The sequence below is a fragment of the Drosophila melanogaster genome, chromosome 3L (genome assembly GCF_000001215.4).
Source record: "Drosophila melanogaster chromosome 3L".
In the NCBI taxonomy this organism is placed as follows: domain Eukaryota; kingdom Metazoa; phylum Arthropoda; class Insecta; order Diptera; family Drosophilidae; genus Drosophila; species Drosophila melanogaster.
This window is the reverse complement of record NT_037436.4, coordinates 11,646,199-11,659,972: the sequence shown is the minus strand read 5'-3', so window position 1 is coordinate 11,659,972 and position 13,774 is coordinate 11,646,199. Positions and strand designations below refer to the sequence as shown.

The window sequence follows — 13,774 nt, the reverse complement described above, 5'->3', positions numbered from 1 at the left end:
TATCAGCATATAGTACTTTCAATTTCATGCTAGAAAATCCTGCCTTGGTACTTAAAATCCGCCAGCTTTAATTTTGTCCAGGATCTTGAATTGTTGCGACCCCTTGACTCCTTCAAGACCGCAAACTTGAAGGGGAGCTAATCTGGCATTGCGCAACCTCATCTCGATTCGCGGTAGTTCATGCCACCCACTTCCTTCCCGATTTCCATGGCGACAGTAATGAGGGGGAGCTTAACGAGGCCTGCACGTTTCGAACATTATTTGCCTATGCGAGAGGGGCTCAGTTCGCGAGCCGCGACCTCTGACCCCAGTACCACCTCTCCCTCCCTCATTTACGCACTCATTGTTTGGCCTCAAAGTTTGCCGGTAATTGGCAGGCCACTTAAACCCTAAAGCGGTTAAGCTTCAGTTCCCTGCAGCCCTTGAAATTGGATAAGATTTATTTTAGCCGCGCAGATTTGCCTAGAATCTTTAGTGGAGCAAAACTTAAACTTACTCGGAAAAGTTTATTTGATTTCCTTCAACTACCAAACGCGCTTGTCATCCGAAGACTATTAATTTAATTTATTAATTTGCAATTTCAACTAAAGTATACTAAAAAGTGCTATGAAATTGTTGCGAGAGTAAATAGAAATTCCAGGAATCTTTCGATAATTTTCTATCAGCCTTTGGTACGAATGAAAGACTTATATGCATCGAATAATTTTAAATAAACAATTCGAAATTTAACAAAGTGTTTATTGACATGGAAATTATATTCGAGACAAAGTAGCCGAACAATGAGGTATTTACTGCGCTTCCTTTGAAGAAACCATTGCGAATATTAAATTTCCAGAGAAACTGAAAAGCGACTTTGGTATGTTTCGATTCAGCAGTGGCAGATTAAGCTGAAATGCTTTCATCCTGCAGGTTCTGCTGCCTTATTTAATATACTCGTAAAAGTTTTGTTGCCACAGTGAAATTTCATGGCATATTCCCCGCACCTCCGTCCCCCTGCTCCAATTCCGAGTAATTGGCATAATGACTGCCATCTACATCCACTGCCACTGGCAGCCAACTGAACTTAAACTTTAAGCAGCTTTGTTGGACTTCGCTTGAATGAATTGCAATTTTCTTGGCCGGAGTCTACGGTTCGGCTTAAATTATTGAATTCAATTTGATTTTCATCGGGCTAAAATGATTTAAATAATCACTTCGCACCTTCAATAAGCAGTACATATTAAATAGATTTTATTTATTGCTTTAAATACGTATTTAATACATTTCGTTGAGCAACATATTTAAATAGATTTTATTTATTGCTTTAAAGACCTATTTTATAAAGATCGTTGAGCAACGTATTTCAAATTCGTAATCATAACAAAGCAGCCCAAAAATATGCACTGCATATAAAACAAAATAAATGAATGAGAGCAATAAAAAATTTTTATAAGTGTGCAATCATACAGTGCGTATGCGTAATATTCATATCACTCATACGCAACTTTGAGCAAATGCAATTTCCCCCCATTGAAGCTAAACGAGGCAATTTGAAAAATCAGCAATCATCAAATGAATGTCATAAACAAATGCTAACCGTTATGTGAGCATAACTTTCCACATGTGTATGTCAAATAACCGAAAAAATCAATATAAATCGTTGGCACGCCAAATGAGCAGAATGAATGCTATGACAAGAGCCATGAGCTGTCAATAAACATGAAATTTGTGAGTTGTCCCAGTCCTGGAATATAAGGTTTTTCAAAACTGGAACTTTGTTGCTTTATATTTTGTATAATAGAATATGGTTTCTCCGAAAAGTATAACAATAAACGTTTGAACCATTGTCCAATCGAAGCCTTATGGTCGGAATCTTATTGTTAATGGGCAAAACCATGTTCCAAACGGCAACAAGGACAGCTAAAATATATATATATATATGACTCTTTGTGTGTGTGAAAAATGGGAAAAGTGGCGCTTTGAGTGTGGCAGTGTGAGTTGGTAAAACAGAAACAGAAACCGAGGCTGAATGGCAAACGAGCCTCGCATAAACGTCGCTAGTTGTTATGGGAAATGTAAATGTATCTCATAGATACACAAGTTACAAGTTGTTTGCCTGACATGTTTGTGCGCCTCGTCCATTCTCCGTTCCGTGCTCCATTCCCCACATCCATGTCCTTCTATTGACACTTGTCTCTGTCTCAACGAGTGCGTGTGCCTGGCATAATATAAACCCACGATTTGGGGCACTATTTTTGATGCGTTGTCTTGTCAAGCGCGAATTTCCATTTCCATATCAAACAGACAGGTGGATTTTCCCTGCTTCCGTCACCTCTGCAAGCTCGTGATCCGCAGGAAATTCCCAGAAAACGAACCCAATTTATTCATAGAACGAATGAATCATTTCCAACTTTGGCGGCTGATAATTTGGTTTTTCCTGTCTACCACGAAGTCAGGAAGCACCACATTGAATTTGTGCTACTGCCCCGAATAGAAACTTAATAATTTAAAGAAAACAAGAAACGAAATATAATGGCATGATTATATGTTAAAAGTCCCAACGTCACTAGCTTACAATCACTGAACATTCATTTCTGACGACCTATTCTATAATCAGCATTTCTCTCTTGAACTCGCCAGGGTAATATTATCAAGATTAACTTATATTTACTAGCATGGCATTCAAATGCCTTATCAATAAACTGAACACAGTAAATAATGCTTTATATAGGAAAATAAAAATTATTTAAAAAAAATATATACATTATACAACATACCTTAAAAGTTTACTTTGTATTTAATATTTATCGTAAATTGACAGCACACTTTCTTAGCTTTATTTCCTTAATACTCTTTCACAATTTTTTGAATCTTTGTCTCGATAAATGCATCTTAGAATGCAAACTTATAGTTCACAAGCACACAAAACATATTATTTTCTATCTATTTTTACTGGTTCCACAATTTCGTTGAGTTTTGCTGCAATTTCATAATTTGTGATCGCAAAAACGAGTAATCCTGGCGGCCAAACAATTACCCGTTAGTGTCGGTCACAAAACGAAACTGCAACACAGGATTCGTCACCAAAACTACCAATATTAAAATTAAAATGCACTTAAAGGTGTTTCAAAAACTAGTTTCGGATTGGGATTAGATGTGCGGATCAGGAATCACGAGACGGATGCACATCGATGGGGCGCTGATAACGAAATGAATTTCAGCGATGATTGCAGGCGCGATAAATAAGCAGCGATTCCGCTGGAAGATCTGGGCGATCTGAGGGGCTTCTAACGTTAATGCCCATGCTCTGAACTCGCTCCGAGTGTAATTCAATCGATGTCACTCTGGCTGCGATCACTATCGATCCTCTTCTGCCCCTCGCACCAACGGGGACCATCCCCAATCCCACACAGCATTGCGGTCTGCCAGTGTCGCCGGCGGCTCTTAATCACAGTTTCTATCAAGAGGCAGCCGACTTAGTGCATCGCAACTGTAACTACGTCTGTGCTGGTTATAAATATACATTTGTACAGTGGAAACCCATTAAATCTCACTGTTTGTAACAGTAAAACTGGGAATCTTCTAGCTTAGTCATTATCTTAAAAACAATCCCGTAAGTTATTGTAGATTTTCCCAGTTTAATGAATGAATTTTGCTTTACAAAATGGTTTATTAGTCCTTGGTTCGCTCTACCGAGGCTGCACTGTCCCCACTAGATGTTTGTTTGCACAGAGGCGCCTTTGTCGTTGCATGTTTTTGCGGTTTTTAGCTTTTGGGGCGTCGCCGTTGCCTTCGCCATTGCGGATTGTACTGCATCCGCCGCTTGATAGATACAATTACAGTTAGCTCCTTGAGGAGCTGCGTCGCCTGGCAACTTGGCCAAGTTGGTCGTCAGCGTTACGGTTATTGTCACTGCTGTGGCTTCCCTCCCACCAGCAGCAACACCGCCTCCTCAATTACGACTGAATATGCATGAGCAACGGATTTTCCAATTCTCCTCCTAAAAGATCCTCTTGAAGAGGGAATTCCAAGAATGTTGCAACTTAATGTATAGTGCACATATAAATGTATAAATATTACTAACTAATACAATTTAAGAACCCTTTATGTACTGTAAAACATCTCCAAAACAAGCTTTGAATTCAGTTTTTCAACAGCATTAAGCATCATAGCCTATTAATCTCCACTCATTCGTTTTTCCGTCGTGGCTTCAGTTCTTTTGAAACTTCACAAAACTCCCCCAAAAACTCTTTATATACAGCGCATAAAAGCCTCGTTTCAACATAGTTAAGTCAATAGAGCAGCTGAACAGAGCGAGTTGTTTGTGTTAATTTTTCATAGGCCTCCTCCATTCAGATGGCTGTTTGCATTAGTTTTCCATTTGGCCCAGAAGCTAGTATCGCGTTTATCTTCGTGTGGATTCGCTAGTTGGCGCATATTTTGTAATTCAAAGCTATTCGCGTATGCCATGTGGTTTTTTTGGTCAGAAGCCAGACAAGAGGAGCGCTCCTCCGCTGCTCCTAGCAAGTATCCAAGTTTCTGAGTAGCTGTCGGTAACCAAAGTGGGCCAACTACACCCACTCACACTTTTGCATACTCGTACATAGTGACTCTAACTGAATACAAAGCGGCTTAGTCGAGCGGACCCTGCATTTTTCGACTTCTTCTTTTAACTTTAGGCAAGGGATGAAGTGTTTGGGGAGCAAGGGTATGGGAGTTTCCCGCAAAAACACACACACACACTCATTATGCTGCCTGGAAGTTTGTTGTCTTTGGGCGCTTTATCTTTGTTTACGCAGCCGCCGCACGTGCCCCAAACTCGTTCACCTCACATATTTGGCCAAGGAATATGGCTAATTCCCATTAGCAAAGTTTAAGCGGCTTACAGACGGTAATTGCAGTTCTACAGTCTCACCTTATGGTTCACACGTTATCCTTTATCGATTATCCATGCTCAGCAGGCGCAGTTAACCCTTTGACTTTCTGGCCACATAAGAAAATACTGTTAAATAATATTCTTTAAATTTACCCAAAATATGCTCTTTAGTTCTCGCGCTTTAAGCGAAGCCCTCAAAACCTTGTTAGTAGTGCCTTTATCCACAGAAACGACAAATAATCCCAGATTCGCAAAGGAAAAGCAAGCTGCACAAACAAGCCAGAAAATGACACGGCAAAATGTGGAACAGGGTAAACCGAAGTCGACATAAATGGAACGAGCTGAGGAACTGCCTCAGTTTAAATAAGTAGAACAGCCGCTGAGGCTGTGCGCTTTAAATAGCCGTGGTAATTAGATGCATGACACATTAGTCTATCTCAAGATTGCATGCAGCTTAGCAACAAATCTGGAGCAAGTCAGATTTAGGTAAATTGGATTTTGCCGAGTAACCACAAAGCCTAGTTACCACTCAAATGGTATTATAAGTTATAAGCTTACGTTCTGCTGAATTGTTTAAGCCATCTTAAATAAAGTAGGAAGGAAACTATTTCTCATAATATCTTTTCTATCAAGCAAGTCAAAGAAATGAAAAGTTACTTTTGAAATATAAGTGCTCAGCTGTTTTTTTAATAGACTCGATTTATTACTATATATTTATGACTGACCATATATATGTATCTTCATTTCGACCCAACACTGCGTATACTTAACGGGGTATTAAAAAGAAACTTATGTGAAACTTAAATTTCGATTTAAACGGGGCGGGGCCAACTGAACGCTTCAGTAAGGCAACATACTTATATTCGAACTCCAGAGGACTCATTTCCTGGGACGTGCTCACTGCAAAGTGGAGCATCTGCAGGCGGCTACGTGAGCCGAAGGAGTCCCAGCTGATACCCCAAAACTAATGCCAAACTCTGCCCGTTTTTCTCCTCCAATTACAGTGCACTCCCTGCCGCATCTCACGGTGCTAAGCCTCTCCGGCTGCAGCAAACTGACGGATGATGGAGTGGAGCTGATTGCCGAGAACCTGCAGAAGCTGCGCGCCCTGGACCTGTCCTGGTGTCCCCGCATCACGGACGCCTCGCTCGAGTATATCGCCTGTGATCTGAACCAGCTGGAGGAGCTGACGCTGGATAGGTGAGTACCAGTCCACCGGATCAGTGCACAAGGTCGCGTCTCCTCATTGCCCCTCACCACCCGGCTGCGTAATTATTCATGAGTAAAATTCAATTTCCGTCGCCGAGTAGCTCAACCTCATCTCCGGGGGCAACCATTAGTCCTCGAAAACTGCAGCGAGTTGCAGACAGAAAAAAATCATTAAACTTTCCCGTTTAAATTATGAACAACCATAAACAAAGCCGCTCAAAAAAGCAGAACAATTTTAAAACCAGAAACAATTTGGTTGATCTCAAATACATTACTCTTAAACATATTTAGTTTTTTATTTATACAAATATTATTATTCAATTTAATTCGTTTGCCAAGTCGTACATATAAAATACTTATTACTACTTTCATTTATAATTTAATTGAAAATTGTTACTTTACTTTTCGAAACATTTTTGAAGTTAATGACAGTTATGAATATGAGTTCACAGTTTGCTCTATCCAATTCGTATATCTCATAACATTTGTATAAACTAGAACATTTGAAGTGGAATAACTTAGAATACCAAACAGAGCAACACATTTCTTTGCCGAATACATTAGAATTTTACCCAACACTTCGCCTCTGAAATAATTTGTATTAGTAATTCCGAAAGAATCTGCGATACAAACTTGATTCTGTTCGATTTCGCCATGTAGTTGCTTCGCACATTCTTCGGGACTAATTAGCTCAACGTTATGCTCAGTAATGAGGATGCGATTTTCACTTTGTTCTGGTACAAATCTGGAGAAAGGCGGAGTAGATTCTGCCTCCATCTGATGCCTTAGCATTTGAAGCATACAGATTGGCTTGATACCTTCTGGAAAATAGTTACCTAAGGTGACTGGCTGCTTAAGTTTAAGCAGTGCTATATCATGTTTATCAAATCCTGAGTAGTTGCCATATCTAATGATCGCATCGACAGCAAGAATATTGCTAATAGTTGTAGTCAACGGTAGAACATTTCTGTATAAGAAGGTAAAGCTTTGGCTACTTGTTTTATTAATCAAGTTAATGTTACTTACACTATTTCTGGCAAGCCTCTGGCAATTGTAATAACAAAATCTAGAAGGAATGAGGGCAATTAATTTAATTGATTTTGTTTTTAGTAATCACTTTAGTATCACTTTCAGTGATAAAAACCCCATTCGCCTTAAAATTGTTTCCAAAAACAAGGCCCATTTGTAGCGATGTTATGGTATCGCCACCACAATCCTTATACAACCATATGTCCGGGTTACTAACACTTGCAGCTCTTGAGTTTCCGGTTAAAATTTCTTCTTCTTGTATTGCATTCGGAACTGATTCCTCCAAATTCAATCTATCCACATAGGCCGCAATCCAGTCCACATGGGATGTAATGTCGGTAAAGACAACTGGTCCTTTGCGGTTTGGGTTTTTATAACTTACTATCCCGATCTGAACTTCGCGTTTGATAGTTCCAGCAATGATGACGCTTTTGGTCAACGGATTTCCAGAATAGAGACCACTGGTTTCTCCATTTAAGGCACCAGCACATATTTGATTCAAACTGGGATTAATATTACACTCGTTTTGATTTAGCCTATGAAAGATAAGCTCGTGCAGATTTTCGCTTTCCAAGCCCCGACTTTTTGGAGCCCAGGCAAAGGCCTTGAAGGTTCGAATCGACTGTACGGAACTCATGATTCTCTTATCCGTAATTATGCATATTGAGTGAATGTCGGCTATAAATGAGTGGTTTTACGACTATCACAATTCCGTTTAATTGCCAACTTACCCGAAAAAACTACGCTGTACGACAGTTTAAGCAATCCAATATCATTTTGGATGGGCGATTTAGAGGCGAATCGGTGTACAACTGCTGTGGAAACCGGAATTCTAGAGTCCATAGTATCAGCATCTGGAATATTGTAAGCCCCCAACTCCACAAATCTAAAATAAATAAAAATAATAGTATAATATTGATATTTAGTAAAGATAATGATGCTTTTCGAAAACAGATATTCCTCCAAAAATATGTCAGTATCTACATAATTTGAGGATACTTACAGATTGACCTGTTGATCAATACACCGAGCAGCGGTTAGAACAATGCCTAATCAAAGATTTGTATTATCAAATGTGAGAATCTTTTATTGTTTCATTATGTATTTAAATACGAACGTTTGTGAATCAGCGTGCCACCGCACAGGAAATGCGAGGCATTACTGATGGCTGTCATCCAAGCAGCTGCCTGTAGTCCTGCCCTGTTCAGCTCCTTGGAATTTCCACAGGATTCATCCAAAAGCTTGGCTGAAACCTGGTGGCCAAGGAGCAGAGTGAACAAGGGAATCCAAGCTAAAGATGACTGCATGCTACGCGTGGCACGAAACGAATGAAACATAAAATGCAAGACCGGTTCTCACATATGAATTTCTTATCAACTGTTTCATATTCGGACTTCTTAGATTTTTTATTTACCAATTTTTTTTTTTTAATTTTAAAAAGTATTTATTTAATTCTTAAAAGTATGAATGTGTACATATATACATTATAAATAAATTTTTTTATTTGAGATTTGCCTATTGATATAAACAGTTTGTGTATGGTCTTAAACTGCGAGTTTCCGCATTTTACATCGAGTTATTTATATAATAGATTTATCTAATATCCTTTCAGGTGTGTGCACATAACGGACATTGGCGTGGGATACATCTCCACAATGCTATCGCTGACCGCCCTCTTCCTGCGCTGGTGCTCCCAGGTGCGCGACTTCGGGCTGCAGCACCTCTGCTCCATGCGGAACCTCCAGGTGCTTTCCCTCGCCGGCTGTCCGCTGCTTACCTCGTCGGGTCTGTCCAGCCTGATCCAGCTGAGGCATCTGCAGGAGCTGGAACTGACCAACTGCCCGGGTGCGTCGCACGAGCTGTTTGACTACCTGAAGGAGCACCTGCCTCGCTGCCTGATCATCGAATAATCGATGGATGGAGATGATCGGATACGGAACCCCTGAGCACTGATTTTCGATTCGGTTCGGTTTGGGTTCGGGTTCGGTGCGATGCGGCGAACCATTTGAGTATGCTAATTTGGTACACCTAACCTCCAGTCGGCAAGTTCCTCGCGTGCTATGTGACTTTAACTTTCCGTCAACACTGTACTCTATCCCTTATAGTTTTAGACTTATTTTGATTTCTGCTGTGATTTGATACGGAACTTAGTTAAGTTGATCTGTTTAAGACGATGATGTACCACAAAAGACCCGAAGATGATATTTATTTACATGCAATACAATATGTCTAATATACATATACATGAATATATATTTATATTTATAAATATACATTATTTATATTATTGTAGTTTTTAACAAACGTTTTATTTACTACTCTCGCTGTATTTAAACATGCAGACTACGTGTAAAATACTACTGAAAAAAAAAGAAAACCAGAAAAAAACCAAACTCAAAAAAATGAAAACAAAACATTGCGCCCAAAAGACGAACAAACAACAAATAGAAATTACAAAACATACCAAGTGAATCAAAATATGCAATTAATTACATTAGTTCAAAGAAGCAACACAACAACAAAGGATGAATATTTGAAAATATTTACGAGTTTAGCGAAAACGTGCAAAAGTTGCCATCAGCTTTAGATTGAAATTGCAATTGAAATTTACAAAAATCCTCGACTTTTGCATACCCTGACCAGTGAAACCTAACTTCGATTGTACCATATGACTAATCTGTAATTAACTTACTGCTACTGAAAGTATTTTAAGGTGACATAATGAGCACGCTACCAATGAGGTCAATATTTAACATAATGTTTAGCAAATTGTTGTCAAATTGCAAAATGCAATTGCGAACCATAAACAATCGACTTCTGGCCGTCAAAAGATACTCTATATATCTAGCTTACGTTATAGAGCCGCTCTCCTCATTAAACTAAAGCCCTCACTAAAACTTAATGTAAATGCTTTGTTTTTAACTCCAGTGTGAGAGTTTCATCCAGAACATTAAGCAAACTGCTATTGATGGAAACTGCAGTCTTAAACCAAGAAGAACACAACTCTACAAGTACATGATAAAATAAATAAATGGTAAAATGAATTTAATTGTGTTTTTATGGTATGGTATGGTCTGAAAATCATAAACACGCTGTGATCTAATCAGACTTAAATCAAACTTTATGGTCATGACTTCATCTTAAATCGAATTCTTAACCCTAATGTAAGTGGCATCTATACAAAGGAGTAGGCGTCAGGATCATTCTTCGCATGCGCCTTCGCCATCTTCGTCATCGTACTCCTCGTCCTCCTCGTCGTCCTGCTCATCGTCCTTTCCCTGCTGATCCCACCAGGAGAGCACGCCTAGGCCGGATTCGTTAATGGCACCCTGAAGGATAGAAGCACTCGTTAAATACAGATTTTTATCAGGGGCGGCAAAAAACTAACAATAATCCTGTACGGTGTCTTCACTTCTTGGGAGGTAGCTGATGCGACTGCAGCGGATGTGCTAGCTCCCTGCTGAGTCTGAGCCTCAGTTTTCGGTGGTCCAATGGGCGATGTTTCCTCGAAGATCTCCCGTGATACGCGGAACTTAATGGGCTCGCCAACGTCCATGAAGAGATCGTGTTTGGCGCCATCCTCGAGCGGATATTCCCAAACCCAGGCCTGTTCGGCCTCATCGAAGCGCGAAGGATGCTGCAGGGCGGCATGCGGAATGAGGATGTCGTCGAAGAAACCAAGTGTCACATGGACTCCTTCGCGGCTGCAGTTTCGAATCTTTCCGGTAATCACGGTGCCCACCATCGGCCGGAAGACCACGTACCGGAACAGAACCTCCGTGTGCGAGGCTCCGTCTCCCGGCAGGATGATGGAATCCTTCAGTGAAACAATATCCTTCAGCGCAATGCATAATCCCACGTTAAGAAGGACCTGTCACGTAGAAAATCGAGAATCAGGACGTGCACATGGAAGTCACAACTTACACACCTTATTGGCCAGCTTTCGGTCGATCTCGTCGCGCACGGCGTCCACCAACTTCAGATGGAACTGGTCCGGCGCAATCCTCACATTGTCCTTCAGCTCCGCCAGCACGAACATGTCGCCAAATTGTTTAAATATCTTCTTTTAAACTAATGCTCGTTCATTGTTTTGAATGTGAGCTACAGTACCATGTGTAGCCATAGTGTGACCACATGCTCATGCAGTATATACCAAAAATACCAATTATATGAATTTATATTGCTAAGTTAGGGTACTCCCGAACTAACCATTCGGTCAGCTGTTAAGCTAGCTGATTGCCAAAGCCAACAATTGAATTTCTTTAAATTTTATTTCAGTTGCAACAAATTAAGATACAAATAATAGTTTTCGCACGATATTAAGCCCGTTTGGCAAGACAAAATCGCTTTAATATTTATCCGCACATTTGCTTACTGCATATAGCCATCTTAGGAAAATACCAAAACAATGTCGACGCTTCTTTGTGAATGGCATTCGCAACACGTGCGATTGGTTGTACAAATTTGTGAAATTTTGAGCTTTAATAGGTTTGTGTAAATCTAGCACCGATTTAAAAGCCTTTGCCTTATAAATACAACGAGGAATTTAATACTTATTAGTAGTTACTGCGCATCTCGCGATGAACAACGACAGCCACAAATATAGCGACGCCGAGGAGGACGAAGAAGACCTGCGAAGTGTAAGCAAAGTGCTTATGAATTTACAATGAAATCTTTCTTACACTTTCCAATTTTTTAGTCCGAGTGGACAAACGACTTCAAGAACCTCACATTGAAGCACGAGATCTTTAAGGATATTAAACTGACACCCAAAGAGGACTGTGATGACCTGGCACAAGTTATAGCAACCGCCAACGAAGAGGATGAACCGGAGGACGAAGAGCCAGAGGAATACGATGAAGACGATTACGACGATATCGGAGATGACTATGATACGTATGAGGAGGCCTATACGGGCTTTAACAAGCTTCACGTTCAGCCGCAGCTAACAAATGCCAGTGGAGGTGGCTCCGGCGGTGGCGCTGGAGGTGCATCTGGTGGCTCACAACGCGTCAGCAGCTACCAACCAAACGAAAAGCTGTTGCGCCGCTACTCCGCCCGCATTAATGTAGAAAAGTACGATCCCACCACAAATATGAGCGCGCAGGCGGCCAACCGGCTGGTGAACTTCGATCGGCGCGATAGGACACAGGTGCGTGACAAACACGACCGAGCCACTGCGGAACAGGTAATGGATCCACGTACCCGGATGATACTCTTCAAGCTGCTGAATCGCGGAATGATACAGGAAATCAACGGCTGCATTTCTACGGGCAAAGAGGCTAATGTCTATCACGCCGTTTCCAAAAATGGTGAAGAGGAGTTTGCCATCAAGATCTACAAGACGTCCATTCTAGTATTTAAGGACCGCGACAAATATGTGTCAGGCGAATTCCGGTTTCGACACGGCTACTGCAAGCACAATCCGCGCAAAATGGTGCGTACCTGGGCGGAGAAGGAAATGCGAAACTACTTGCGAATGCGCAACGCTGGCGTTCCTGTACCGGAGCCAATCCTGCTACGCTCACATGTACTGGTCATGCGGTTTTGCGGTCGCGACGGATGGCCTGCGCCAAAGCTTAAGGATGTTGAGCTCAGCACTTCAAAGGCGCGAGAGTTGTACAGGGATTGCGTAGTCATCATGTGGCGCATTTACAATCAATGCCGTCTTGTGCACGCTGATCTTTCAGAGTTTAACATCCTGCTGCAGGATGGTCAGCTGGTCATTATCGATGTAAGCCAGTCAGTGGAGCACGATCATCCGCATTCCTTTGACTTCCTGCGCAAGGATTGCACCAACATATCCGAGTTCTTCCGAAAACGTGCAGTGGCAACGATGACGGTGAAGGAACTTTTTGATTTCATCACCGATCAGACTATAACCACAGAGAACATGGAGGAGTGCCTGGAACGCATATCTGAGCGAATCAAGGACCGCGATTTCGATGCCATCTCGGCTCAGGAGAAGATCGATGAGGCTGTTTGGCAGAACACCTACATTCCCAAAAGGTTGGACGAGGTATGTTTGCGCCGTGATTTAAAAATCAATGTCACATTACAAATTCGTATTCCGCTTCTAGGTGCGCCATTTTGAGAGAGATGTAGCCAAGGCCAAGCAAGGGGTGCAGCAAAATCTCATCTACGGAAAGATCACTGGTCTGACTTCGGATCTGGACGTGCAGCAAAAGCCAGACGTGCTGCAATCCTCGACCGCCAAAGAGGATGACGGTAGTGAGGCCCAAACGAGCGGCAGTGAGGACGAAGACAACTCGCAGGATAACGACAACGATGAAGATGCCAAGAAGTTTAAGAATTCGGCAAGACCACGAGAAGAGTCTCCGGAGAGTAAAAAGGCTCGCAAAAAGGCCGTCAAAGATGCGAAAGCCGAGCAGCGCAAGGTTAAAGTGAAAAAGCACGTGAAGAAACGCAAAGAGAAAATGGGCAGCATGAAAAAATAGGATTGTTTCTGAATAGAGTTAATATAGCTGTGAGTTTAAGTTCTAAATATTTTATGCAAGTTTTGTAACTTGGCTCCATCGTATATAATGAAATTATATAAAAACGATGTAGCTAATCATTTTCTTATGGTATTACTATACCAAATGGCTGCGGGGAACGCCGCAGCTATAAATGAAATATTAAACACACTACGTTACTAGTATTCTAATCGAATTTTCGGTT

At 41.2% G+C, this 13,774-nt stretch overlaps 3 protein-coding genes and 1 non-coding gene across 6 annotated transcripts in view; 2 read left to right on the top strand and 2 right to left on the bottom strand.

Moving 5' to 3' along the window:
* The window catches only part of CG32085 (uncharacterized protein), a 29,828-nt gene extending 20,372 nt beyond the window's left edge, over positions 1 to 9,456 (top strand). Inside the window, exons 5-6 of the mRNA NM_168470.2 lie at positions 5,860 to 6,055; positions 8,706 to 9,456. Coding sequence (NP_729732.1) covers positions 5,860 to 6,055; positions 8,706 to 9,003 — 494 coding nt within the window. The 3' untranslated portion in view covers positions 9,004 to 9,456. The remainder of the gene's footprint in view (positions 1 to 5,859; positions 6,056 to 8,705) is intronic.
* Positions 2,956 to 3,055, bottom strand: mir-274 (mir-274 stem loop). The gene has a single exon (NR_048261.1). It is a non-coding gene; the product is annotated as a mir-274 precursor RNA (primary transcript).
* Positions 9,457 to 9,473: 17 nt separating the features above from the next.
* Polr3H (RNA polymerase III subunit H) lies at positions 9,474 to 11,217 on the bottom strand. 2 transcript variants are annotated; one of them, NM_001274791.1, is made up of 3 exons: positions 11,022 to 11,217; positions 10,482 to 10,964; positions 9,474 to 10,422 (listed from the first exon to the last, which is right to left on the bottom strand). In NM_001274791.1, exons 1-3 carry the CDS (start codon positions 11,130 to 11,132, stop codon positions 10,294 to 10,296), a joined length of 723 nt encoding a protein of 240 aa, NP_001261720.1. In that variant the 5' UTR covers positions 11,133 to 11,217; the 3' UTR covers positions 9,474 to 10,293. The 2 variants fall into 2 exon arrangements, with proteins under 2 accessions (NP_001261720.1, NP_648490.1); NM_140233.2 differs by having other exon boundaries at positions 10,135 to 10,422.
* Positions 11,218 to 11,498: 281 nt separating this feature from the next.
* Positions 11,499 to 13,739, top strand: RIOK1 (RIO kinase 1). Of its 2 annotated transcripts, NM_140232.3 has the most exons (4): positions 11,499 to 11,581; positions 11,654 to 11,733; positions 11,793 to 13,112; positions 13,174 to 13,739. In NM_140232.3, exons 2-4 carry the CDS (start codon positions 11,674 to 11,676, stop codon positions 13,549 to 13,551), a joined length of 1,758 nt encoding a protein of 585 aa, NP_648489.1. In that variant the 5' UTR covers positions 11,499 to 11,581; positions 11,654 to 11,673; the 3' UTR covers positions 13,552 to 13,739. The 2 variants fall into 2 exon arrangements, with proteins under 2 accessions (NP_648489.1, NP_729730.1); NM_168469.2 differs by having other exon boundaries at positions 11,499 to 11,733.
* The last annotated feature ends 35 nt before the right edge of the window (positions 13,740 to 13,774 follow it).

Coding starts and splice junctions, on each gene's coding strand:
- Polr3H (NM_001274791.1), bottom strand. CDS start 11,132: ATGTTCGTGCTGGCGGAGCTGAAGGACAATGTGAGGATTGCGCCGGAC. Junction 10,965..11,021: donor ACCGAAAGCTGGCCAATAAG/GTGTGTAAGTTG, acceptor TCTACGTGACAG/GTCCTTCTTAACGTGGGATT. Junction 10,423..10,481: donor AGACACCGTACAGGATTATT/GTTAGTTTTTTG, acceptor TCTATCCTTCAG/GGTGCCATTAACGAATCCGG.
- RIOK1 (NM_140232.3), top strand. CDS start 11,674: ATGAACAACGACAGCCACAAATATAGCGACGCCGAGGAGGACGAAGAA. Junction 11,734..11,792: donor ACGAAGAAGACCTGCGAAGT/GTAAGCAAAGTG, acceptor CCAATTTTTTAG/TCCGAGTGGACAAACGACTT. Junction 13,113..13,173: donor TTCCCAAAAGGTTGGACGAG/GTATGTTTGCGC, acceptor TTCCGCTTCTAG/GTGCGCCATTTTGAGAGAGA.